Genomic DNA, 25,149 nt, shown 5'->3' on the forward strand with positions numbered 1-25,149 from the left:
GGGGCTTTGGGTTGTCTTTGTTGTCAATGTCTCTGCCTCTGCTTACATTCGTTGAGGATTTTTATGATTTTTTGCCGACCCGGCTAAAGCTGCATGACCAGGAGTTAGAGCCTTTTCCTGTTCAACTTGGCTTGTAACGGAAATTCGGTCTGGCCCCATGCATACATAGCATCTTCAATAATTATGTAGTTTGAGAATATCACAATGGCCCTAGAAAAACAAAACTGGCAGTCTATAAAGTAGACTGTAGCCTAAAAAAGAAAAGTTTTTTTCAGGCTACAGTCTACATTATAGACTGGCAGTACACTCACCGAGGTTAAGAACCAGGCTACAGTCTACATTATACACTGCTAGTACCCTCACCAAGGTTTTTTCTCCATTATAGACTGCCAGTACACTCACCCAGCTTAATAAAACATTGCTACAGTCTACATTATAGACTGCCAGTACACTCACTCCGACTAAGAACCAGGCTACAGTATTTATATATATTTTATTCACTTTATTTTTATTATTTTTCTATCTACGTGACTTTACCAAAACAACAAAAGAGTATAGACGTGCAATTCGCATATAACTGTGTAAATATGCATTCCTCTGTATCTTGATAGTGATGTAGATGGTGCGGATATTTTTTTCTGCCTGCAGCTGGCGCTTCCTTTGCCTCTTTGCTTTGCAGAATTGATCTGATGGAGCAAAGGCACTCACCGCAGCTCGGTACAAAAAGGCATCAATGCGACCAGTGTCCATACAGGACGGATCGTCCTAGAAACCTGACACAGCACCAGAGAACACACACTGGTGAGAAGCCTTCAAGTGCATTGTGTGTTGGAAGTCATTTGCATGTTCAACACATCTTCGGATCCACCAGAGAACTCACACAGGAGAGAAACCATTCAAGTGCACTGTATGTTGGAAGTCATTTGCACTGTCAACACATCTTCAGATCCACCAGAGAACGCACACAGGAGATAAACCCTTCAAGTGCATTGTGCGTGGGAAGGCGTTCGCACTTTTATCTGCTCTTAAAAATCACCACAGAACACACACTGGAGAGAAACCTTTCAAGTGCGCAGTGTATGAGAAGGCATTTGCACGGTCATCAGTTCTTCAGACCCACCAGAGAACACACACGGGAGAGAAACCATTCAAGTGCACTGTGTGTGAGATGGCGTTTTCACAGTCATCAGCTCTTCAGACCCACCAGAGAACACACACGGGAGAGAAACCCTTCAAGTGCACTGTTTGTGAGATGGCGTTTTCACAGTCATCAGCTCTTCAGACCCACCAGAGAACACACACGGGTGAGAAAACCTTCAAGTGGACTGTGTGTGAGATGACATTTTCACAGTCATCAGTTCTTCAGACCCACCAGAGAACACGCACAGGAGAGAAACCCTTCAGATGCACTCTGTGCGGGAAGGCATTTTCAGTTTCATCTAGTCTTAAACAACACCAGAGAACACACACAGGAGAGAAACCCTTCAAGTGCGCTGTGTGTGAGAATGCGTTTGCACGTTCATCAAATCTTCAAGGATACCAGATAACACCCATGCATTGGAAGACCTCCAAGGAGTGGAGTCTGAAATCGGCTTGTGAAAGTCAAAGTGTTGCATTGAGCCCATCCCTCATGAAACAAGAACCAGAAGTAAATCCCAGTTTGGACACTTTGAAAGATATCATAGTGAAATATGAAGAGGCGAAGGTGAAATGTGAAGTGACAGTGAAGAGCGAAGAAGTGAAAGTAAAATGTGAATATGAAGATTCAACTCCAAAATCGGATTTTCACATCGATGGAGGCAACGTGAAGCAGGAGGAGAATTCTGAGGCAGAGCGAGACAACTTCCAGCAGTTTGTGGAACTCGAGGTTTGGCTGGACTTCTTAGACAATACGTAGTCAAATGGAGACCCGGTAGATGTGTAAGCTTGAGACAAAGAAGCTCCAATAGATTCACCTTTGTCACTTGCCTTGAATGAAAATAATGTGAAGTTGAACACTCAATTCCTACTTTCAACCTGCAGAGTAAGAGCGGCCAGTATTTGTGGTCCGGTGGGTTGAGTAGATATCTAACCAGGAGTGAGAGCCAATAAGCTATAACATTTACTATGTTATAATAATATTTGCATTTATATGGTGCTTGCTTAATTGCCTCAGCAACTCGGAGTTTCGTATCCTATCTCATCACAAACACTCAAAGAGCACCCCCAAGTGGCAGCTACCTCTTTGTGGCAAAAGGTGGCCCTGCACCAGCCTGCATGTGGGCATGCGTCTTTCAGTAGGGGGCGATAATTGATGTGTAATCTCCATTATTTAATTTCCTGATAATATTCATTGGGTCTTTCGCTAAAGCCACGTAGATAGAAAAACACAAGTAATCGTCATCAGGTGAAAAAATAGCGGGAGAGCTGCTGAGGCAGGATGTTATAAAGGTTTAAGATGGGTGTAGCCCAAGGGTCATAAGCGAAGTGGGCGGGGCTAGTGATGAAATTTGCATGTAAATGTAAGATCGAGTAAATCGGAGAGCTATCTCCACGACGCCGAAGCTGCGGAGGTAGCCATTGTATTGTGAGAGATTAGATTGTCAATGTAAGATCGTAGAGCCGCCGCCACATCGAGGAAAACGAGCAATGGTGGCTCTACAGTGGGTGGAAAAAAACGTCTCCACGCTGCCACCGCCGGGGAGAAAGTGCCACACACATAGCGCTGGCCCGCCGATTTCTTAAAATAAATTTTTGTTAGCGGTAGCTGCACTGCTCGCCGAGCTCGGAGCTAGAGGAGCCGGTCGAACGCGTCGGTGTGCCGGGGCCGCAGGGAGACGACTCCGGCGCTGCTGCTTCTCGCGCACGGAAAACCTTCGAAAGGCAGCGTGATCTGGTGGGACAGGGTTCCCGCCAAAATCATGCTTCCCGCCAAGAACGACGCCTGTGGAGGGGGACCTCCATTCATCCCAGGCGCACCCCCGCTGTCTGCTTTGAGTGTCGTGCTGAGAAGCAAGATTCCCTGGGATGCCGTCATCTTCCACCACGCTGTCCTTCGTTCCTCTGGGTCCTCAGGCAAGTAGTGACACATCCCACACCTGGCACTTGCAGACACATCATCGTTTTTAGTGCGCCGGGTAAGTTTTTTGGGTTGGGTTGGGTGACGGATGGCCGTGGCGTCCGTGTCAGTTGTGCGCATTATAACATCGTTTTTTTGAAGTTGCGGTGTCGGGATCTTCTATTTATGTGCAGACTGTATGGAGCATTGCTCGGGATTGTTGGAGCATTGCTCGGGATTGTTTATGATTGTGGAGACTGTCTACTGCATTGCCGTCGAGATCGTCGATTTTTGTGCGGACTGTATACTGCATTGCCGTAAAGTTCGGGTGCTCTAAGCCCCGAGGAAATCTTGTTTTTATTGTAATGGGGATATCCGAATGGCAGGTCCAGTGTTTCAAAGTCACTGGCTGTATCCTGTCCATTGCACAGATTTTTTCGTGCGAGAATGCCCCTTATGATCCTGGTGGATCTAGGGTGCGATGGGCTGCCATCTGGCAGTCAAATTGCGTTGATGTGTCCTCTCCATCTTGATTATGTACAGCCGAATGCTACAATGCGAGCCCTGGTGAGAGAGGCGGTTTAAATTCCCTCCCGATACGGCCAACATGTGCTACTGTTAAAGTGAAACTCCGCGTCGGGGGGGTGGTAACGGGTTTTTGCCGAGGTCCCAGTGTGCAAATGTGATGAGTACCGTGCATCATGTGTCGTTGTTACGGAATCAACTCACACAATGGTGGCATCGATGATTGACTGAACCCCCCGGTTGACGTGTACGATTTTGTAATTGAGATGCCATTTCGGAAAAGCGAGGGGTGCTAAAGGGTGACATGAAATGTCCATAATGGTCCTCAAAGTAGGGCTGCTGATGTGTGTGAAGGAGAGTTGTAACACTATAACTTTGGGGTGCCTACCGTTCTGTGGAGCAAAGTTGTACAGGCTGCGCGCTGTTTGATGGGATGGTTGCACGGTGGCAGGGGACACTGACGTCCTTGTTGTGTCGAGGGGTGTGTGCGTTTTTTTCTTTGCCGGGCGGGATCCCTTCATCTCCACTACCCAAGGGCTGGGTGGCTGATGTGTCCGACGAGTTGGGGCGTGTGTCCGCGGAGGTCGTGCCTTAGGAGTTTTCTGGTTTCCACCCACAGGATCCCAGCACCTGACACCCTTGGAGTTGCCAGTTGCGCCGGCCGGATGTGGATTGGGGAGAGTGAAGCGGCCGTCACCCACTCCTGCTCCTCCTGTTTTTCTTCCTGGGAGGGGCTGCATCCATTAGGCCTTCTTTAAGTCCGCTGTTGAAATGACCCTTCCACACCGTCTTATTTATCCCTACGCTGTTGGAGATCGCACACACGATCGCACACACGAGCCGGATTGTGCTGTCGGTTGGACTTGGTCCTTCATGTGCTCGTGGGTTGTGACATGTTGTGGGTGTTGGGGGTGTACATTGTCTGGGGGTTGTGTTGGTCATGCGCGGAAATTTTTTTTGGGTACTCCTCGGTTGATGTACACATTGTCTGGAGGTTGAGTCAGTCCTTGTACAAATTGCAAAGTTTTTTTCTGAGTGTGTGGGGGTTTTTTCACTTTCTCGGTAACTGTGTATATTTTTCTGCCGACTGTTGTTGGGTTTATTGTTGCACAGAAAAATTTGGGAGGCATTTTTGTTGTTACTGTTGGTAATTAAGGAATAGTGATCAGCCAGAACTGCTGTGTTTTATAAAGGGGGGGGGGGAGGGGGGGTGATGTAGTGACATAAATGGAGTCGCTATGGCTTTTAGCACCAGCTACCATCACAAGAGTGGAGCTTTGTGTATTGGATCTCTCTCTGGCACAAAGTGGGTATGCCACAGAAGCGGGCCCTAGGGAGCATAGTCCTGGTAACAGTGAGAGAGAAATCGAGTGAGAACATGGCAGTCTGGGTGACCTCGAGAGGGCACGTGACCGGCATTGGGTAGCAAGGGGGCCCAAAAGGGGGCTTGAGGGACATGTGATGCTGGCTCCAGATCCTTCTGGAAAGATCCAGAAGGGGAAGTGCCGGAGGCGGAGCAAGTCCACGCTCGTCAGCATAAGAGGGATGGCCTGAGAGCAATCGCGGCTGTCTTCTGGAATCAACACGTCGGTGCTATGTCTCTTCGATCCTCGGTCCTCGGTCTTCGATGTTTATGTTCGTGGGTCAGGCAGTATGTTACTGACTGACCCAGTTATGTAGTTTCCCCGTTGTGGTATAGTTACCCCGTTGTGGCCTAGTTAATCAAGTGTACGTTTATGCAGCTACCCTGTTGGGGTGTTATAATAAACGTGTTGCCTCCAAGCTTCTTGTGTGCATCTCCGTAGAACCCACTACACATCCACTGTTAAGCAGACGGTGCATGTTTTGGTTAATGTTTCTGGAGTAGCCAGGGGTGCCTGTCCCATTTGAACCTTGAACCTCTGCAATAAATAGAGAATGTGCTACCACTTCGCTTACTTCAATTTGAGTGTAGGCATACCAGCCTGAGAGTTTCTAACCTGCGCAGATGTTCCATTTAGAGGGGTCCATGTTTCACATGCCTAGAGAAGGGAGGGCATGACTGTGGCCGAGAAGACCCGAAGCTTCATGTGGAGCGACAAACCAGGTAGCTTCCACACAGCATTGCGCAGCTGATGAAAAGATAATGCCGCCCAACTGATTCGGACCACCCACACACGTACACAGTGTAGACATGTATTGTGTACACAATGTACACACACATTGTACACACACCATGTACATACAGAGTGTACACAGTGTACCTGCACAGGGTACACACAGTTTAATAACCATTGCTACAGTCTACATTATAGAATGCCAATACGCTCACCGAGGTTAAGAACCAGGCTACAGTCTACATTATAGACTGCCAGTACACGCACCAAACTTAATAACCAGGCTACATTTTTTTTTTTAATCTTTCGTGACTGCAGTAATTCATATTCTTAGCTCTTTCGGTAAAGTCACGTTGAAGGGAAACAACAAAATAATAAAATATATATAAAACAATAAAATTCTCACGACGTTTCGACCATAACACATCAGGTGTGTCGGTTTGCAAACCGACACCTGATGACGACCGTTTGTGTTATTGTCGAAACGTCGTGAGAATTTTTATTGTTTTATATATATTTTATTACTTTCTTGTTTCCCTTCAACCAGGCTACAGTCTATGGAAATGATGTGGTTGACGAATTGGTTCAGAGCTGGTAGGCCATGTGTCCAGATGATGAACGTGTCGTCTACGTACCTCTTCTACAAGGACGGACGTAGAGTGGATGCCTGGATGGCATCTGTCTCACTGTTTTCCATGAAAACATTGGCTACAACTGGAGATAAGGGAGAACCCATTGGGGTACTTTCAACTTGTTTGTAGAATGTTCCATTGCAGGTGAAGTAAGTGTTGGTGAGGCAGTGTCTAACCAGGGCCGGTACATCAGCATTCAGTCCTTTATGGACCAAATATTCAATGATTGCAATGGTGTCAGGCACAGGTACTTTGGTAAACAAAGAGACTACATCGAAACTAACGAGCACATCACCTGGAGATAGTGAGATGTCCTTAATTAACGATACCAAATGAGCTGAGTTAAGTACAGCTAAGGTGGTCTTACCAGTGAATGGTTGTATGGTCTCAGACATAAATCGGGCCAGTTTATAGGTGGGTGAGTCAATTGTGGAGACGATAGGACGAAATGTTGTACCTTCTTTATGGATTTTTGGTAAGCCATAAAATCTGGGTGGTCTAGCAGCAGAGGGTTTTAAGGAAAGCTGTTGAGTTGGTTCGATTAAAGATGTCGAATCAGTGATGATATTATTGGTTTTCGTAACCAGGCTGTTGGTGGGATCTCTATTGATTTTGGTATAGCTTCCATCATTAAGTAGGGCCTGAATTGTGTTATTGTATGTGGTTTTGTCCATGATGACAGTGGCATTGCCCTTGTCGGCTGAGAGGATGACGAGATGAAGGTACTCTGCAAACCCACTGGCTATCAGCAAAGATTCGATCATGAAGCCATCCAGATATATAAACACAAACACAATTTCAGCCGAGAAGATGGGTACACACTGAGCTATCATTAGAAGGACGGTATTAACCAGCTTATGTCTTAACTGGATGTGTTCCCTTCCTAGCTACCGATGTGAGCAGTTATTTTCGACTCTCTGAGTTACATTCACTAACAGAACCACCGTTAGCTGTGTTAGTAAATGGCGGCTTGCCATCCTTTTCCACCTCCATGTGGCGATGGCTCTCTCCGAGCTTATATTTCCAAGCAAATTTCTTACATTGACATGCTAATCTCTCACAATACAATGGCCACCCCCACAGCTTATTTTGTCAAAATTTACCCGATCTTACATTTACATGAAAATATAATCTCTAGCCCCGCCCACTGACCCTCAAATCTTTATAACTTCCTGCCTTAGCAGCGCTGCAAACATATATTCTTTCCTGCTTCAGCAGCTCTCCCGCTATATTTTTCACCTGATATGACGATTGCTTGTGTTGCGATCGAAACGTCGTGATATTCTTATTGTTTTTATTAATTTTATTATTTTTCTATCGACGTAGCTTTGGGGCCGTCCATAAATGACGCCACGTGATTTTGGACGATTTTTGATCCCCCCCCCCCACTCGTCACACGGCGTCACAAAAAGTCAGACGCCCCCTCAAATATGACATCACAAAGCTCTGCCCCCCCCCCAAACCATATTCCATTTTGAAAACAAAACATGCTTCAAATCGCTTTAAACTATTGTCATTGTCGTGCATATCTAATGTGGTGATGCACTCTGTTGTAGGAGTGTTGTTATAACAATTAGTGTTATAACAATTATATATTTATATTCTTGGTTCTTTCGGTAAAGTCACGAAAGAAACAAGAATATGAATCCCTGCAGTCACGAAAGTTTTCAATCAAAATTATATATTTATTTAAAGTTGCGCATTTTGATGTGACGTCACATTTCTCAACCTCCCCCCCCTCTCGTCACATATCGTCACAAATGTCTGACCCCCCCCCCCCCCCTAAATAGGCGTCGTTTATGGACAGCCGCTTTACCGAAAGACCCAAAGAATATGGTGAAATCCTTATTTGGGCAAAGCTAAGCCAAATCACAAACGAGTCATTGACGTAATTTATTCGTAAACAGCGTTTCGAGTTCATTGCGTTGTACCCCGACAGTGACGTCATGTCATCTCATACTGCAGCGTGACGTCACAAGATTACAGGAAGCTGCTCCTCGCGCGCGCTCTCTGAGGTCCGAGGTGAGAAATTCACATCGTGGTTGTTGTTGTCGTGGTGGTGGTTGTTGTTGTTGTTTACCCAGGTAGAGCCTCGCTCCTTCTCTCTCTCGTAGGGACATCAATTGAGTAGCAGCGAGTATGGAATCGATGTCCAGGTTGGAACATTACAACGCGGGGCCTAGGTATGCGGGGCCTTGCCTCCTGCCCTCGCCTGATTGCATTTGCTTTAATTCTCTGCTTAAGTTTAATTTGTCTTCACCTGGCTCACTACTTTGAAACTTGGTTTATTTTAAATATTTATACAGTTTTTTTTATTTTACCAGGCAGAGCCCACTTGAGCTGCTATACCGCTCTTTTTCAGAAGCGACCTGCCCACAACAAAGTGGCTTATTAACGTGTTTAAATGTATATCGGTCAAATACTCTAAACGCGTGGTGATGTTGACTCTAAATGTGCAGGGAAAACCTCCTGAGGATCCGGAGGAAAATCCACGCGACCACGGGGAGAGAGACGCGCAAACTTCAAATATACATCCATAATACAGGTTTGTTTGGGTTAGATCGCGTAAATATATACATGTGTCGTGAAACCCGCCACCAATTAGTAAGGGTTTGTCCTGTTAACAGAACGTGGCCAATTTGTCGCTAGTACAGCACACCGGTTGTGTGTTGGAGAGCTAAGCAAGCCTGTTGCTGGATCAGTTTGGCGAAGTAGGAAATACGAGGCATCATCACCTTACCATAAAATCAGTGGACATTGAAGAGCATCATAGGATCGGTGTATTTCAATTCCGTGTCGGGTATTGTTCCTCAGTTCCAAAACGATACCTCGAGTGTCATGTTGCTCAGCAGTCAAAATGACAGCGACTTCAGATGTTGTATATCGGTCGAATACTCTAAATGCGTGGTGATGTTGACTCTAAATGTGCGTTTTAAGTGGCATTCATGTTAACCACGTGGAGTTTAGTCGGCATGAATGACAACGTACTCTGAAGTCATCTTCAGAGTACAACGGTAGTGCTGGTACGAAGATGTAGATATGAAACTGAACATAAAGAGTTATCCTTATGGAGCATGTCTTGCAACAGCAGTTGGACTTGCATCTTGGTGTTGATGACATTGTTGCAATGCTGTTGAGCCTGTCACCTATTGTCAGACATGCAAGTAGATCTGTGGTCATGTAGGCAGGTCATTAGTGGCAGCAGACTGCCAATGCGATTATATACCTGGCCCTGCATTTTAAATGTGGGCATGTAGCCAGATGTTGGGATGAGTTAGTTGGTGCCAAAATATGTAATTTGGAAGCATGAGCTCTATCTTCTATTGTTGTTTCAGAATTGGCTCGCATAGGCAGTGTTGGCAGGTATCAATACATTAATAGGCTCGGGATGGTCATGAATTGTGGGCACCTGAACCATGGTACTGTTGCAGCATAGCCCTGGAGGGTCTCCTTTCCATATCATTGCATGGCAGTAGCTGCAAGAAGTATACATGCAACGAATGACAATGGATCAAAAGTGTAAATAAAGTGAGGAATGTATGGAAATGATTGATTTTCCTTTTGACTGCAGGGTAGACACCTGGTTGCAGCCATTGTAGTGCTGTTTTCAAGCTGTCTTGCTTGCTGGTGGACTGGAGTTTAATTAGCTGTGGCAGCAGCCATTTGTGCTGTGTTGTGTTTGTTTTCTCTGTAGCTTATTGCTGTTAAGGAGTTGCGTTCAACGTAGGTGCAGGCATCGCAGCACTGGTCGCATGCTGTCTTGCTTCTTGCTGTACTGGAGTTTCATAAGCTGTAGGTGCAGCCATCGCAGCACTAATGGCATGCAGTCTTCTTGTTTAGAAATGTCATCAATAGGTGCAGCCATGGCAGCACAGGCAGCATGCTTTCTCACTTCTTTGTGTTCAGGAGTTTCATTAGCTCTAGATACAGCCATTGCAGCTCTTGTATCAATTATTGTAATCGACTTTGGTGAAGAGAAGTGCACGTTTTCCACGAGGAACATTATAGGTGGAGTCAAAATAAGCAGAAAAAAGAGTAAATAGTGTGTGTGAGTGAATACTGTGTAGAGATTGTTAATGTAATGATAGTTGAATGTGCTATCGTTCTAAGAATGTGAAGACATCGCCGCAAGGGAACGAAGTATAAGTTGTTGGAGGGAGTAATTGTTTTTGTTTGAAGTGGGTATGAATAGTATGTGGTGGTGTGTGTACATATATAATTATTTTATAGTGTTTGTATGTACATGTTTTTATTCCTTAACATGTAATGTAGATAGTCTTTGGGTCTTTCTGTAAAGTCACGTAGATTGAAAAATAATAAATAATCACGACGTTTCGATCGCAACACAAGCAAACGTCGTGATTTTTTTAATTAGTTTTCTATCTACGTGACTTTACCGAAAGACCCAAAGAGTATGAATTCCTGAGTCACGAATGCTTTAATGCAATGTAGACTTGATGTATTTAATCGTAGGTGTTGTAAAGCGTCTTATGTTGTGTAGAAGGAGCTTGGTAGGGCTGGTACGTAGATGTAGATATTTTAGAATAGTACATGTTTTTTTTAAAATAAATATTGCAGTGTGTGTTAGAGATGAGTGGTGCACATGCAGCAGAGAGGATAGTAAGGAGCTGGACGTGGATGAATTTGGCAGCAAAAACGCAGGCCTGATAATTGGAAAGGATAACGTGGTAAATGAGAACTATAGCAGTGCAATGCAGACATTTATGTTATGGTGAGTGTGTGGAATTGTAGTATATGAAATGTCATGTGTTTGTGTGTGTGGCAAACCGGAAGTAGTGGGAATGCCCCGGGCTTTAACACATGGCAAGAGAAAGAGAGGGGGGGGGGAGCGCAGGGGTTGGATTCAGCGGCGGGGGGTTGGAATGTGCAGGTATAACAGGTGTTGAAGGTGAACAGGTAAGCTACAAATAGTACGAAAAACACCAACTCACCCGTGAATACGCATGGATAGTTTGGGGCGTGTAGGTTTCATGATGTCGCAATTTTGTTCGCGAAAAAAACATGCGCAAAGTCTGCTTTATTTACATAACTTCATACTATTTTTTGTCTTGGAATATTTTTTTTACATGGGTTCTCAATGTTTATTTCAACTATAATCTTAGCTCTTTCGGTAAAGTCACGTTGAAGGGGAACAATAAAATAATAAAATATATATAAAACAAAAAAAATTCTCACGGCGTTTCGACCTTAACGCAAACGGTCGTCATCAGGTGTGAAAAACCAACGGCAAGAAACATTTGAAAGAAGTGGCGGTTTGCATTTATTTATTTTTAAACGGTGCATTTATTTATTTAAAAAATACGTTGGCGCCACAGGCAGCGATTTGGCAGTTTATTTAGAAGGACGAGTCCATCTATGTTCTGAAAAGAGGAGGGGGGAGACGAAAAATTAATGTATGCTGTCTGAAAGCCACCCTAAGCGTGAACAATCAATTAAGACCTGAAATGGTTTATCAAATCCTTCCAATGATTGCTAAGCCAGAATCCATCTTCTCGGTTGAAATTGTCTCTGTGCTTGTATATGTGGATAGCCTCATGAACTAATCTCTCATGGTAGCCAGATGGCTTACAAATAACGTCTGTCTTGGAGAAGTCAATGTCATGTGAGCCTACTGAATTATAACAATGATCTGCCACGGCCGAGGTGTTAGTCCTACCGTGTTTAAGGTCTGCTTTGTGTTCACGAATACGGTCCGAGACATGGCGTTTGGTTTCTCCAATGTAACTACTACCACAGAGGCAAATTAGTTTGTAGACACCAGGGTACTGTATGTCCGGAATCACATCTTTTACAGACGGAACCAGATCACGGATTTTATGTAATGTGTTGAAACGGACCTGGATCTTATGTCTATTCAAGATTTTGGAGATATTTTTTGTGATCCCCGCAATGTAGGGTAAAGTGATGGTTTTGAAAGGCTCCTCAAGAGGGTCCTTCATGGTTTGAGTGATAGCTTTGCGGATTGTATAGTCGGAGTAACCATTAGCCTTAAGAGCTTGGTGTACGTGCTTGAGTTCACTACCTATGTGTTCCTGGTCGGATATGCATTGGGCTCTATGGTGCAGTCTTGATGAGAGAATTCTTCTGTGATGGATGGTGGTGGGAATCCGGTTTCAGATAAGCATCCGTATGGGTAGCTTTCCTGTAGACAGAGTGGCTCATTGAACCATCAGGTGTCTTTTTTATTAGGACATCCAAAAAAGGTAGCTTGCCATCAACCTTATGGAAGAGGTACGTGGATGACACTTTTGTCATCTGGCCACATGGCCGGCCTGCTCTAGACCAATTCTTCGACCACATAAATTCCATACACCCAGCCATCAGATTTACCATGGAAGTCGAAAAAGATGGAAAGCTACCGTTTTTGGATGTCCTAATAAAAACGAGACAGAGCCATTTCTTGTTCAACTTGGCTTGTGACAGAAATTCACTCTGTCCCCATGCATTACATTACATAGCATCTTCAATAATTATGTAGTTTGAGAAGCTCACAATGGCCATATAAATTAATAAGCATTTGTTACAGTTACAATTATATGTTAATCGATGCCTGGTTGTAGTTAAGTGATCGTTACCTGCTGGTCAACCATGTTACAGCTGCTGATGATCTGGTAATGACCACTCAATGAGATGGAGTTAGCGAATCTTGTTCTGTGCCCGGATAATTCCATCATGAAATGGGGCCTTGCATATGTTTCACAAACATAAATCACCTGCCAGGCAATTTCAAGTCCTAAAACACTGCACCTGCTCAACTCTCCATGAGTAATCAGGCAGTTCTACAAGTGGTGGAGGAGCTCCCATACCTGGTTAATGTGACACGACCTGCTCTGGTTTGGCAACCAGAGTCTCACTTCAAATTAGTCGAGCAGCATTATTTCATTAGCTTGTTTAACACTGTGTGGAAGCTGCCTGGACTTTTTCTCCATACAAATCTGTGAGTGTCCATCGCCAAGGACTCGTCAGTCTGAGAGCATCCCTCTCCCTGCCATACTGGCATTGCACCTGCTCCTCACCCTTTTTTGCTGCGAATTGTGGGCGCACAGGATGGTGCCACGTAGTCATTTCAGGTTGGGCCCGACCGGGTTACCTGGGTCCTCCGGCCACAGGGGGCTTTTGGCGAACACAATCCCCGGGCCTGGCTCCAGGAGTGATATCAATATAAAATATACGTAAGGATACCCCCCAATAGACTCCCTCTGGAATTCTACCAGGCACCGCCACTGGGCAAAGACCCCGGGGCTGGCCCAGGACATGCTGGCGAGACGATGTTACTTGGCTGACCTGGGAACGCTTGGGAATTCCCCACAAAGACCTAGAGTCTGTCGCCAGGGAAAGGAAGGCCTGGACCGCCATACTCAATGTGCTGCTACTGCGACCCCAACCAGGGCAAGCGGATTTAGAAACTAACAAACAAACAAAGCTGTGATTTTTCTTTGCCACATATATTACTCCTTTCTCTGTGAATGTAAAATATGAACTTATTTAATTGATCTGTGCTGGCATATACAATGAAGGCTGGCCTGCCTATGATCCTCTATTCAACCAGACTATATTGTATTAGAAGATTACAGATCCTTTACATATCAATATCAAATATAATCAGTGAGTCTGGCAGGCAAGGCAGCATTGGTTTGGTCATGAATCCCGCATTCCCAGACACCGCATGTTCAAGCAGCTTCTATTAGTCCAAATAATAGAGGCTGCACGGGCATGGCATTGGCTAGAGAAAGATTGGAGGATGTGGAGGTGATCAGACCTGCCAATGACTGGTGGAGGAGGCCCATTAGGTATGCTGCAGGGCAGTTAGAGGTATTTGCTCTGCAACAACGATGAGGTCGGAGTAGCGAGGGTTACATGAATGCGTGGAACGATTGGTTCCTAAAACCCAGCAAGACGGTGGGGAGCACAGCTGGTGCATCTGTCAGTCATCCCATGACACCTGGATCATTCCCATGACCTGCTGACAAGTAATCCACACTTACATGGACTTAAATTCCCCCTATCATGGCATGAGCACTGTGATAAGGTTATTTCCCATTCTTAATTAATGGTGGCTGTTTTCTTTATTTAATCTGTTAATGATTCATGTGAAATGTATGTGTATGAAAGAGTTATACTCTTTGGTTCTTTCGGTAAAGTCACGTAGGTAGAAATAAAATAAATCACGACGTTTCAATCGCAACACAAGCAAACTTCATCAGGTGGGACAACCACGGCAAGAAAATGCTGAAGTCGGCGGGAGAGCTGCCGTGGCAAGAGGTTATATAGGTAAGAGAGGGGGGAGGAGGCAAGGGGGGAGAGAGAGAGGGGGGGGGGGGGGTATGTGGTAGGGAGAGGCGGGCGCGTGAGCGCTAGGGGAAGAGGACGTGAGATTGGGGGGGGCAAAGTAGGCGGAGCTAGAAGTGGGAAGGTTGGAAGAACCGAAAGAGGACGTGAGGATGGGGGCGGACGTGGGCGGGGCTAGCAGTAAACCAGCAGGTACGATGGAAACAACAAGTTGAGGCATTACCTGGTTGATAACATCCTTCCAATGATTGTTTAATTTGTTTCCATCTTCTCGGTTGAAGCTTTGTTTATATATCTGGATGATTTCATGAACAAACCTTTAATAGTAGCCCGAAGGTTTGCAGAGTACCTTGGTCTCGGAAAAACCAATATCATGCGAGCCCACAATGTTATAACAATGGTCAGCTATGGCAGAGGTATTGGTTCTGCCATGTTTCAGATCTGCCTTGTGTTCGCAAACACGGTCCGAGACATGTCGTTTCGTTTCCTTCGGGCTACTTGTACAACTCAGTTTGTAGACTCCAGGGTATTGCATGTCAGGAATGACCTCCTTCACAGATGGGATTAGATTACGGATTTTGTGTACTGTATTGAATCGGACCTGGATCTTGTGTTTAAGATTTTGGAAATATTTTTGGTAACACCTGCTATGTATGGTAAAGTGATGGTTTTGATTGGATTCTCAGGAGATTGTTTCTCCATGGTTGGAGAAACAGCTTTGCGAATAATGCGGTCCGAGTACCCATTCATCTTGAGGGCTTGGTGTACGTGTTCCAGTTCACTGGCTAGGTGGTGTTGGTCGGAGATGCAGTGGGCCCTATGGTGTAGTGTTTTGATGAGGGAATTTTTCTGTGCCGGATGGTGGTGGTGGGAATCAGGTTTTAGATAGGAGTCTGTGTGGGTGGCTTTCCTGTGGACAGAGTGTCCTAACGAGCTGTCAGGCCTCTTCTCAAACAGAACATCCAGGAATGGTAGCTTACCATTCTTCTCCACTTCCATGGTGAATTTGATGGATGGGTGTATGGAATTGATGTGGTTGAGAAATTGGTTCAATGCTGGCAGGCCATGTGGCCAAATGACGAAAGTGTCATCTACGTATTTCTTCTACAAGGAAGGATGTAGGGTGGATGTCTGGATGGCATCAGTTTCACATTTCTCCATGAAAATATTTGCTATCACTGGTGATAAGGTGGAGCCCATGGGGGTACCTTCATTTTTTTTGTACAAAGTACCATTCCAGGTGAAGTAAGTGTTGGTAAGGCAGTGCCTAACCAAAGTTGGTACATCAGGATTCAGTCCATGTTGGACTAAGTCTTCAATTATTGCTAAGGTGTCAGGTACAGGAACCTTGGTGAACAGAGAGACTACATCAAAGCTGACAAGCAAATCATCTGGAGACAGATGCTGAGGTAGTCTTGCCCGTGAATGGAAGCAAGGTCTCAGTTTAAGAGATTATCTATGTGGGGAGCAGTGGCGCAGTTATTTCAATGCATTATGAACTCAACAATTATAGTTTGATTATTATCGTTGACAGCAAACTTGATTGATAAGTGAAAAAGTAACTTATTGTGCGCCTCTGATATGTTCATTAATCCTTTATTAATTACTTGAAGTGAGGAAGCATGAAGACTGAGCAGATGAAAGCGGCCAGGCATGTTTATGGACACACCCCCACCTTTTTACCATGCTATTGTGTGACAGTGTCAAGTTTGTATTTGCTGTAAAGTACATCAAAAATCAAAACAATAGTTTATTATTGTTTTTATAAGCGTGGAAATAGTCACGAAATTAACACAGCACATATCCAGCTGAGTTATTGGTAAATATTCATTTTGAAGCTGCTCGGGCGTCCACGCATATTTATGACCATTTGTGCTCTCATGGTGTGCCTTAACAGCCCGTGTGATGAATTGGGGAATCTTTTTCCCTATATCATGAATATTTGAATACTTATAGACGTGTAAGTCATGTGTGACTGTGTATACATGCATTCCTCTGTGCCTCGATACTGAAGCAGATGGTATTGATATTTTTTTTCTGTCTGCAGCTGACGCTCCCTCTGCAGAATTGGTCTGATGGAGCAACGGCACTCAGCGCAACTTGGTCCAAAAAGGCAACAATGTGACCAGTATGCAAACAACATGAATTGTACTAGAAACTTAATACAGCACCAGAGAACACACACTGGTGAGAAGCCGTTCAAGTGCACTGTGTGTTGGAAGTCGTTTTCATGGTCAACGCATCTTCGGATCCACCAGAGAACTCACACTGGAGAGAAACCATTCAAGTGCAGTGTGTGTGGGAAGGCGTTTGCATGGTCAACACATCTTCAGATCCACCACAGAACACACACCGGAGAGAAACCCTTCAAATGCAATGTATGTGGGAAGGCGTTTGCACTTTCATCAACTCTTAGAAAACACCAGAGAACACACACAGGAGAAAAACCTTTCAAGTGCACTGTGTGTGAGAAGGCATTTGCACGGTCATCAGTTCTTCAGACCCACAAGAGAACACACACAGGAGAAAAACCTTTCAAGTGCACTGTGTGTGAGAAGGCATTTGCACAGTCATCAGTTCTTCAGAGCCACCAGAGAACACACACAGGAGAGAAACCATTCAGGTGTACTCTGTGCGGGAAGGCGTTTGCACAGTCACCACATCTTCAAAGACACCAGAGAACACACACAGGAGAGAAACCCTTCAAGTGCAGTGTGTGTAGGAAGGCATTTTCAAGTTCATCTACTCTTAAACAACATCAGAAAACTCACACAGGAGAGAAACCTTTCAAGTGCTCTGTGTGTGAGAAGGCATTTGCACGGTCATCAGTTCTTCAGAGCCACCAGAGAACACACACAGGAGAGAAACCCTTCGGGTGCACTGTGTGCGGGAAGGTTTTTGCCGAGTCATCACATCTTACAATACACCAAAGAACACACACGGGAGAGAAACCCTTCAGGTGCACTCAGTGCGGGAAGGCATTTGCAGAGTCATCACATCTTAAAATACACCAGAGAACACACACAGGAGAGAAACCCTTCAAGTGCAGTGTGTGTGGGTTGACATTTTCAGATGCATCTACTCTTAAAAGACACCAGAGAACACACACAGGAGAGAAACCTTTCATGTGCACTGTGTGTGACAAGGCATTTGCACAGGCATCAGTTCTTCAGAGCCACCAGAGAACACACACAGGAGAGAAACCCTTCAAGTGCACTCTGTGTGGGAAGGCGTTTACACAGTCATCAAATCTTCAAAGACACCGGAGAACACACACGGGAGAGAAACCCTTCAAATGCAATCTGTGCGGAAAGGCGTTTGCACATTCATCACATCTCCAAAGACACCAAATGACACACAGGCATCAGACGATTCCCAAGGAGTGGAGTCTGAAATCTTCTTGTGAAAGTCAAAGTGCTGCAATGAGCCCATCCCTCATGAAACAAGAACCAGAAGAAAATCCCAACTTGGACACTTTTAAAGGTATCAAGGTGAAATATGAAGAGGCGAAAGTGAAATGTGAAGAAGTGACAGTGAAGAGTGAAGAAGTGAAGGTGAAATGTGAAGATTCAACTCCAAAATTGGACCTTCACATCGATGGAGGCAACGTGAAGCAGGATAATTGTGACTCTGAGGCAGAGCGAGGCAACTCCCAGCAGTTTGTGGAAGTGGAGGTGTGGCTGGACTTCTTAGACAATGCAAAGTCAAATGGAGACCCGGTAGATATGTAAGCTTGAGACGATGAAGCTCCAATAGATTCACCTTTGTCCCAGGCCTTTAATAAAAATGTGAAGTTGAACACTCAGTTCCTAGGTTGGGTAGATGTCTTACCAGAAGCGAGAGCCAGTACCCTTCCAAGTATTCACTATTTTATAATCATATTTGCATTTATATGGTGCTTGCTCTATTGCCTCAGCAACTCGTTGGAGTTTTGTATCATATCTCATCACAAACGCTCGAAGAGCACCCCGAAGTGGCAGCTGCCTCTGTCATTTTTTATGTTTGTAATTACCGCAAATTTTGACCATGACACCAACATGCAATGACCTATGCGTTTTGAATGACACAATAGTATGTTTTACATCCACTTTACATCCACTGTTAAACAGAAAGTGCAAATTTTGGTTAATGTTACTGGAGTAGCCAAGGGTGCTTGTCGGATTTGAACATTGAACCTCTGCAATAAAAAGAGAATGCGCTACCACTTGGCTTCCCTCAATCTGAGTGTAGGCATGCCAGCCTGAATGTTTCTACCCGGCGCAGATGTTCCATTTAGAGGCGTCCACGTTTCACATGCCTGTAGAAGGGAGGACATGACTGGCCGAGAAGACCCGAAGCTTCGCGCGGAGCAACAGACAAAGTGGCTTCCACTCAGCATTACGCAGCTGATGAAAATATAATGGCACCTGACTGATTCAGACCACCCGCACAGTGTTCACACACATGCAGTGTAGACATGTATTGTGTACACTGTACCCGCAGTGTACACACCGCCTGTACATACACAGTGTATACACACGGTAACAAGAATCGCCATTCATCACTAAGTGGCTGTGACGTCACCACGGCGCTTGTGCCAGGCTATGTGCACGTCAAGGCCACGTAAAGTGGCGAACGCCCGCCGGCAGGAATTCACGGGGCAGACCCCGGTACCATGGGTCAACTGATTGAGATGACTGGCCGATGCATCACCCGTGCTCCTTTCTGTGCCAACAGTGTACACACTGTTTGTAGCACACAGTGTAGACACAATAATGTTCACGTTGTTGTTGAGCTCATGCACCCAAGGGGTCTCTGTTCAAGAGAGGGAGCAATGTAAAAGGAATTAAATAAACTTAAACTCTAACCCCGCTCTCTCACTCTGACATCACCACTCTGCATTACCTCATCGGCGTGAGACACCTGGGGGAGGTGTACCCACTTGTGATGTCATGTCACCAATGTATTCCCCTCCAACCCCCCTCCGCGCTTTTGAGCATGACGTCACGTTTGGTTGGTCACTGCCAATTTCCTTTTCCACTAAGATCCTTATTTGGGCAAAGCTACGCCCAATCCCTGGTGACTCATTAACATATTGTAATCATAAACCTTGACTTAAAACTTTCGTGACTGCAGGAATTCATATTCTTTGGTTCTTTTGGTAAGGTCACGTAGATAGAAAATAAAAAAAATAAAACGTGAATGAAAAAAAATTGTGTCTTTTCATCATGATCTAGTTCACACTTAACATTGACGTAAAAATGTCTACATCTGATTGGGAACATGTAGATAACATGACTGCTTCATCAGCCGCTACAATGTCAGCTAAAATGTAAAGATAACCTGATTTCCAAGTTCAACCTTTCCAAGAAGAAAACAGATCCACACATTGAAAAGTTATATGTTGACAAGGTTATTAATCTGAGTAATAGCCCAATTTCTGATGGTCTAAAGTCGGTTTTGGCTAAAGGGTTGAACTTCTCAGTCACCTCCAAACACATAACAGTGGATGACATCATTGCCCAGGTCGATGTAGCTCTTAAGGGTTTGGGACACATCTCTGCAGACATGACAAGATCTGAAATTGCTACAACCCTCAAAAGCGCTTAGATACCAGCAACATCAGTAAGGATGAGCGTTTTGTGTGATCTCAATTGAAAAAGAGGGTTGATATCGTCATCCTCTCAGCCAACAAGGGCAATGCCATGGTCATAGACAAAACCGTGTACAATAATACAATTCAGGACCTACTTAATGATGGTAGCTACACGAAAATTAAAAGGGATCCCACCAACAGGCTCATTACAAAAACGGACAGTATCATCACTGATTCAGCTTCATTAATTGAAAAGACCAAACGGTTTTCCTTAAAACCTGCTGCGAGACCACCCAGATTATACGGCTTACCAAAAATGCATAAAGAAGGTACACCCCTTCTTCCCACAGTCTCCACCATTGGCTCACCCAACTACAAACTGGCCCGATATATTGACTTCAAGCTTTCGTGACTGCAGGAATTCATGTTCTCGGGTCTTTCGGTAAAGTCAAGTAGATAGGTTCAAAGAAAATTACAAAAAAACTACGGCGTTTCGAAACATAGTTTTTTTGTAATATTTTTGAAACCTTTCTACGTGACTTTACTGAAAGACCCAAGAACATGGCCCGATATCTGTCTGAGACCTTGCACCCATTCACTGGTAAGACCACCTCTTCTGTACTTAGCTCACCTGGTATGATGAATTAAGGACATCTCACTGTCCCCAGGTGATTTGCTCGTTTCGATGTTTCTTTGTTCACCAAAGTTCCTGTGCCCGATACCATTGCAATCATTGAAGATTTGGACCAACAAGAATTGCATGCTGATGTACCAGCCTTGGTGAGACACTGCCTCACCAATACATACTTCACCTGGAATGGAACATTCTAGAAACAAACTGAAGGCACCCCAATGGGTTCTCCCTTATCTCTGGTTGTAGCCAATATTTTCATGAATTTTTTTTAGATGATGCCATTCTGTCTACAGGAAAGTAACCCATACTGACGCCTACCTCAAACCTGATTCTCACCACCGTCCATCCCAGAAGAATTTCCTCATCAAAACGCTACACCATAGAGCTCAATGTATCTCCGACCAAGGCTTTGATTGGTGTAGACCGACTGCTGGTGTGGAGGTTTTCTTCTATAATAACATGAGCTGCTCCGTCCATGCTGCTGACACACTTAGGCTACGCCCATCTCTAAACCTTTATAAACAGTTTGCCTTTAGAGGCTAACCCCCTTTTTCCTGATGACGTCCACTTGTGTTGTGATCGAAACGTCGTGGTTTTTATTTTTATTCTGATTTTTATTTTATTTGTATTACTGAAAGAACCAGACAGTCTACATTATAGATTGCTAGTGCGCCCACTCAGGTTAAGAACCAGGCTACATTCTGCATTATAGACTGCCAGTACTCACCCAGCTTAACCATTGCTACAGTCTACATTATATACTGCAAATATGCTCACCAGCTTGAAAACCAGGCAACAGTCTACATGATAGATGGCCAGTACACTCACCAAGCATAAAAATCAGGCTACAGTCTACATTATAGACTGCCAGTATGCTCACCGAGGTTAAGAACCAGGCTACAGTCTACATTATAGACTGCCACTACACTCACCCAGCTTAACCATTGCTACGGTCTACATTATAGACTGCCAGTACACTCAACAAACTTAATAGCCAGGCTACAGTCCACATAGATTGCCAGTACACTCACTCCAATTAAGAACCAGGCTACAGTCTACGTTAGTGTTTTTTGTATTATTTCATTTTAATTATTTTTATTCGCTTTTTTTGGTATCTACGTGACTTTACCGAAAGAGCCAACAAATACAAAATATAATGTTTTAACTTAAAGCTTTCTTGACTGCAGGAATTCATTATCTTTGGGTCTTTCTGTAGAGCCACGTAGATAGAAAAAAAATAATACAAATATCACGACGTTTCGATTGCAACACAATAAATTGTCACCAGGTGAAAAATATATAGCGGGAGAGCTGCTGAGGCAGGGATGTTATATAGGTTTGAGATGGGTGTAGCCCAAGGGTCATAAGCGAAGTGGGCGGGACTAGTGATTACATTTGCATGTAAATGTAAGATCGTAGAGCTCAGCTACCTCCACGACAACGAAGCTGCGGAGGTGACCGTTGTATTGTGAGAGATTAGCTTGTCAATGTAAGATCGTGGAGCCACCGCCACATTGAGGAAAACGAGCAACGGTGGCTGTGTTAGTGAGACATTTAACCTGTTCATATAAATAAATTTAACCTGTTAATGTAACACCAGAGAGTCGAATATAACCACTGACATCGGCAGGTAGGATGGAAACATCACAGCCAGTTATGGCTTAAATTGGTTAATAGCGTCCTTCCAATGATTGCTGAGTTTGTACCCATCTTCTCGGTTGAAATTGTGTCTGTGTTGACATATCTGGATGGCTTTATGAACGAATCTTTGCTGATAGCCAGTGGGTTTGCAGAGAACCTTCGTCATGGAAAAATCTATTTCGTGTGTGCCCACAGCATTAAAACAATGATCAGCCATGGCTGAGGTATTGGTCCGTCCATGTTTCAGATCTGCCTTATGTTCATGAATACGGTCCGAGACATGATGCTTAGTTTCCCCAATGTAACTACTGCTGCAGACACAGCTTAGTTTGTAGATGCCGGGGTATTGCATGTCAGGGATCACATCCTTCACAGATGGGATTAGATCACTAATTTTATGTACTGTGTGTAATCGAACCTGGATCTTGTGTTTGCTCATGATTTTGCAATTATTATTTTTGGCCCCTGCCTATGTATGGCCAAGGTGATGGTTTTGATTGGGTCCCCAGATGATCCTTTCCCAACGGTTGGGGTGATAGCTTTACGGATTGTATAGTCTGAATATCCATTCATCTTGATGGCTTGGTGTACATGTTCCAGTTCACTGGCTAGGTGGTGTGTCTAACCAGGGCCGGTACATCAGCATTCAGTCCTTGTTGGACCAAATCTTAAATGAAATTTGTGAAATTCTGCAAATGTGTGAAATTATGCAATTAGCTAAAATTCATAACATAATGAAACGTGTATTTCATGTTAATTGAGTGCAAGTCTCATGTGATCACTCGTATGCGTGATTAAACTTGTAAAATATTAAGTGAAAAGGTATGTATATGGTCTATATGTGTTAGTTTGTATTATTGCACTGTGTGATGATAGGGTGACACCTGCCGGCCTGTAAGGGTAATTACGGTTATAACTGCATTACTTAATGCCTTATTATGAAGGGGCGTATCTGGGGTAAAGGTTAAGCGTGGTGTCAGTCGAAATGCTCCGGGAACCATCCCGAAGAGTCTCGTGGGTTCTAGGAGGGGGGCTTGGCCAGAGGTGGAGCTTGGCCACGCCAGGGAGATATAAGGAGCACTGAACCAGAGCTTCGGGGCTGTTAGTGTGGGTCTGGGTCCTGTGTGCATCGCTGCCGCCGTAACCTCTTCGTCTTCAACCACGTGGCTGTTCTTCTGTAAGATCAGCTCCATCGCCGCCGCTATGCTCGTCAACCAGCCAACGTAGCGCAGGAACGCAGATGGGCTGCATGTTAGGACAGCCTAGGTGTAGCCGCGTTACGAACTGTATCGCCCTGTGTGCTCTTAATAAATAAGAAGCCTTCTACTAGACGTGTCAGAAGTCGCTCACTACATTTGGTGTCAGAGTTGTAAAGTTTTCATTTTTTCCTCATCGAAAGAGGAATAGTGATAAAATTTTAACTATGTCGAAGTATCAGAAGTAGCGGAACCCACCTGTGGCGTCTTCTGACGATGACAAGACGCTGAATCCTTACAGCCCCAGGAACCGCGCTCCCGGTTACCCAAGTCGCGGCGGGAGAAGCTGCAGCGCCGGAGGCTGCGGGACCGGAGACAGCTTCTTCGTAGCAGAAACCCGAACTTGGATGGCACGTGGTGTCGGATCAGTTGGAGCTCCTGCGTGCGACCACGCGGCCGGAGGCCGCTATTACACGCAGCACGGGAGACGCGCGGCCGGGGGCCGCCAATTCACAGCACGGGCGTGATTCGCCGCAAGCGACGCCTGTTACCATTGACGCAGCAAGAGGATCGGAACGGACGCGTCGACTGCCTCCCATAAGATAATTAATCGCGGCAGGGGGCGATTGGAGCGCTTTCACGTGGCGCTTCGAGGCGGCTTACCGGTCGTTGATTTGGACCAAGGAGGAAGCACTATGAGCTCTGCCCACGGTGTTAGACGACGCGCTCCCCATTTTTCGAGCGATACCCCAGGGAAGAACGACACTCAAAGACGCATGCGCCGAGATGGCCGAAGTATACAAGCCACCTTCCGACACCCGTAATAATTTTTTGCAGCGGAGGCGAGGGAAGGCCGAGACGCCTTTCGCCTACTGCAGCATTTTGTTGGCGTTGGGAGAAGTGGCGTACCCCGCGGTCTTCCAGAAAGTCCTTGACTCCTTGGTGATGGAAAGAATGTTGGGGCTGGCCCGCGAGATGGGGGTCGTCTTGCCCTTCATCGATGAGGATAAGCAGACATCCCAATGGGCCGCCCAATGTCTGCAGGCCCATGAGAACTTGCGCCATTTATCCCAGAAGGTGGCCTGGATGGGCGACACTGGGATGATGAGCTGCTAGGGTGGGTGCCCCAGAACGTCATCAATCAGCCGACAGAGGACCTACTGATGGAGGGTGACGTTGCAGCTGTGGTCACGACAGGAAGTCGCACACGGGGAGAGGTGCCACAGCAGTCGCGGAACTGGAGGCTGCGCGAGGGTGTATCGTCTACAACGGAGGGCCACACTCACCTGCTTCCGTTGCGGCCAGCCGGGGCACTTCGCGCGAGGATGTCTGAGCCCGCGTCAACCTCCAACGTCTCCGGGCTCCATCGACGGCGGCGTCCCAACCCCAGCAGGCGAGTCGCAACACACCAGACACTCGGCCTATGTTACAATCTCATGCATCCACACTTGCAAATGACATCTCCACCCCGCATCACACTCACGTTGCCGCCGGGGAACAGGG

At 45.4% G+C, this 25,149-nt stretch overlaps 2 protein-coding genes across 5 annotated transcripts in view; one reads left to right on the forward strand and one right to left on the reverse strand.

The window, feature by feature from the left end:
• LOC116957235 (uncharacterized) overlaps positions 1–25,149 on the reverse strand; it is a 479,173-nt gene that overhangs the window by 409,391 nt on the left and 44,633 nt on the right. The window lies entirely within an intron of this gene.
• Positions 8,204–25,149, forward strand: part of LOC142906828 (uncharacterized) — a 76,825-nt gene continuing 59,879 nt past the window's right edge. Inside the window, exons 1-3 of one of the 4 annotated variants that reach the window (XM_076055431.1) lie at positions 8,205–8,312; positions 8,750–8,835; positions 16,648–18,804. In XM_076055431.1, coding sequence (XP_075911546.1) covers positions 16,676–18,331 — 1,656 coding nt within the window. In that variant the 5' untranslated portion in view covers positions 8,205–8,312; positions 8,750–8,835; positions 16,648–16,675 and the 3' untranslated portion in view covers positions 18,332–18,804. The other 3 variants (XM_076055432.1, XM_076055433.1, XR_012930518.1) reach the window with 3 other exon arrangements.

The sequence above is a fragment of the Petromyzon marinus genome, chromosome 71 (genome assembly GCF_048934315.1).
Source record: "Petromyzon marinus isolate PM22_M1 ecotype Great Lakes invasive population chromosome 71, UKy_Petmar_22M1.pri1.0, whole genome shotgun sequence".
NCBI classification, from domain to species: Eukaryota; Metazoa; Chordata; class Hyperoartia; order Petromyzontiformes; family Petromyzontidae; genus Petromyzon; species Petromyzon marinus.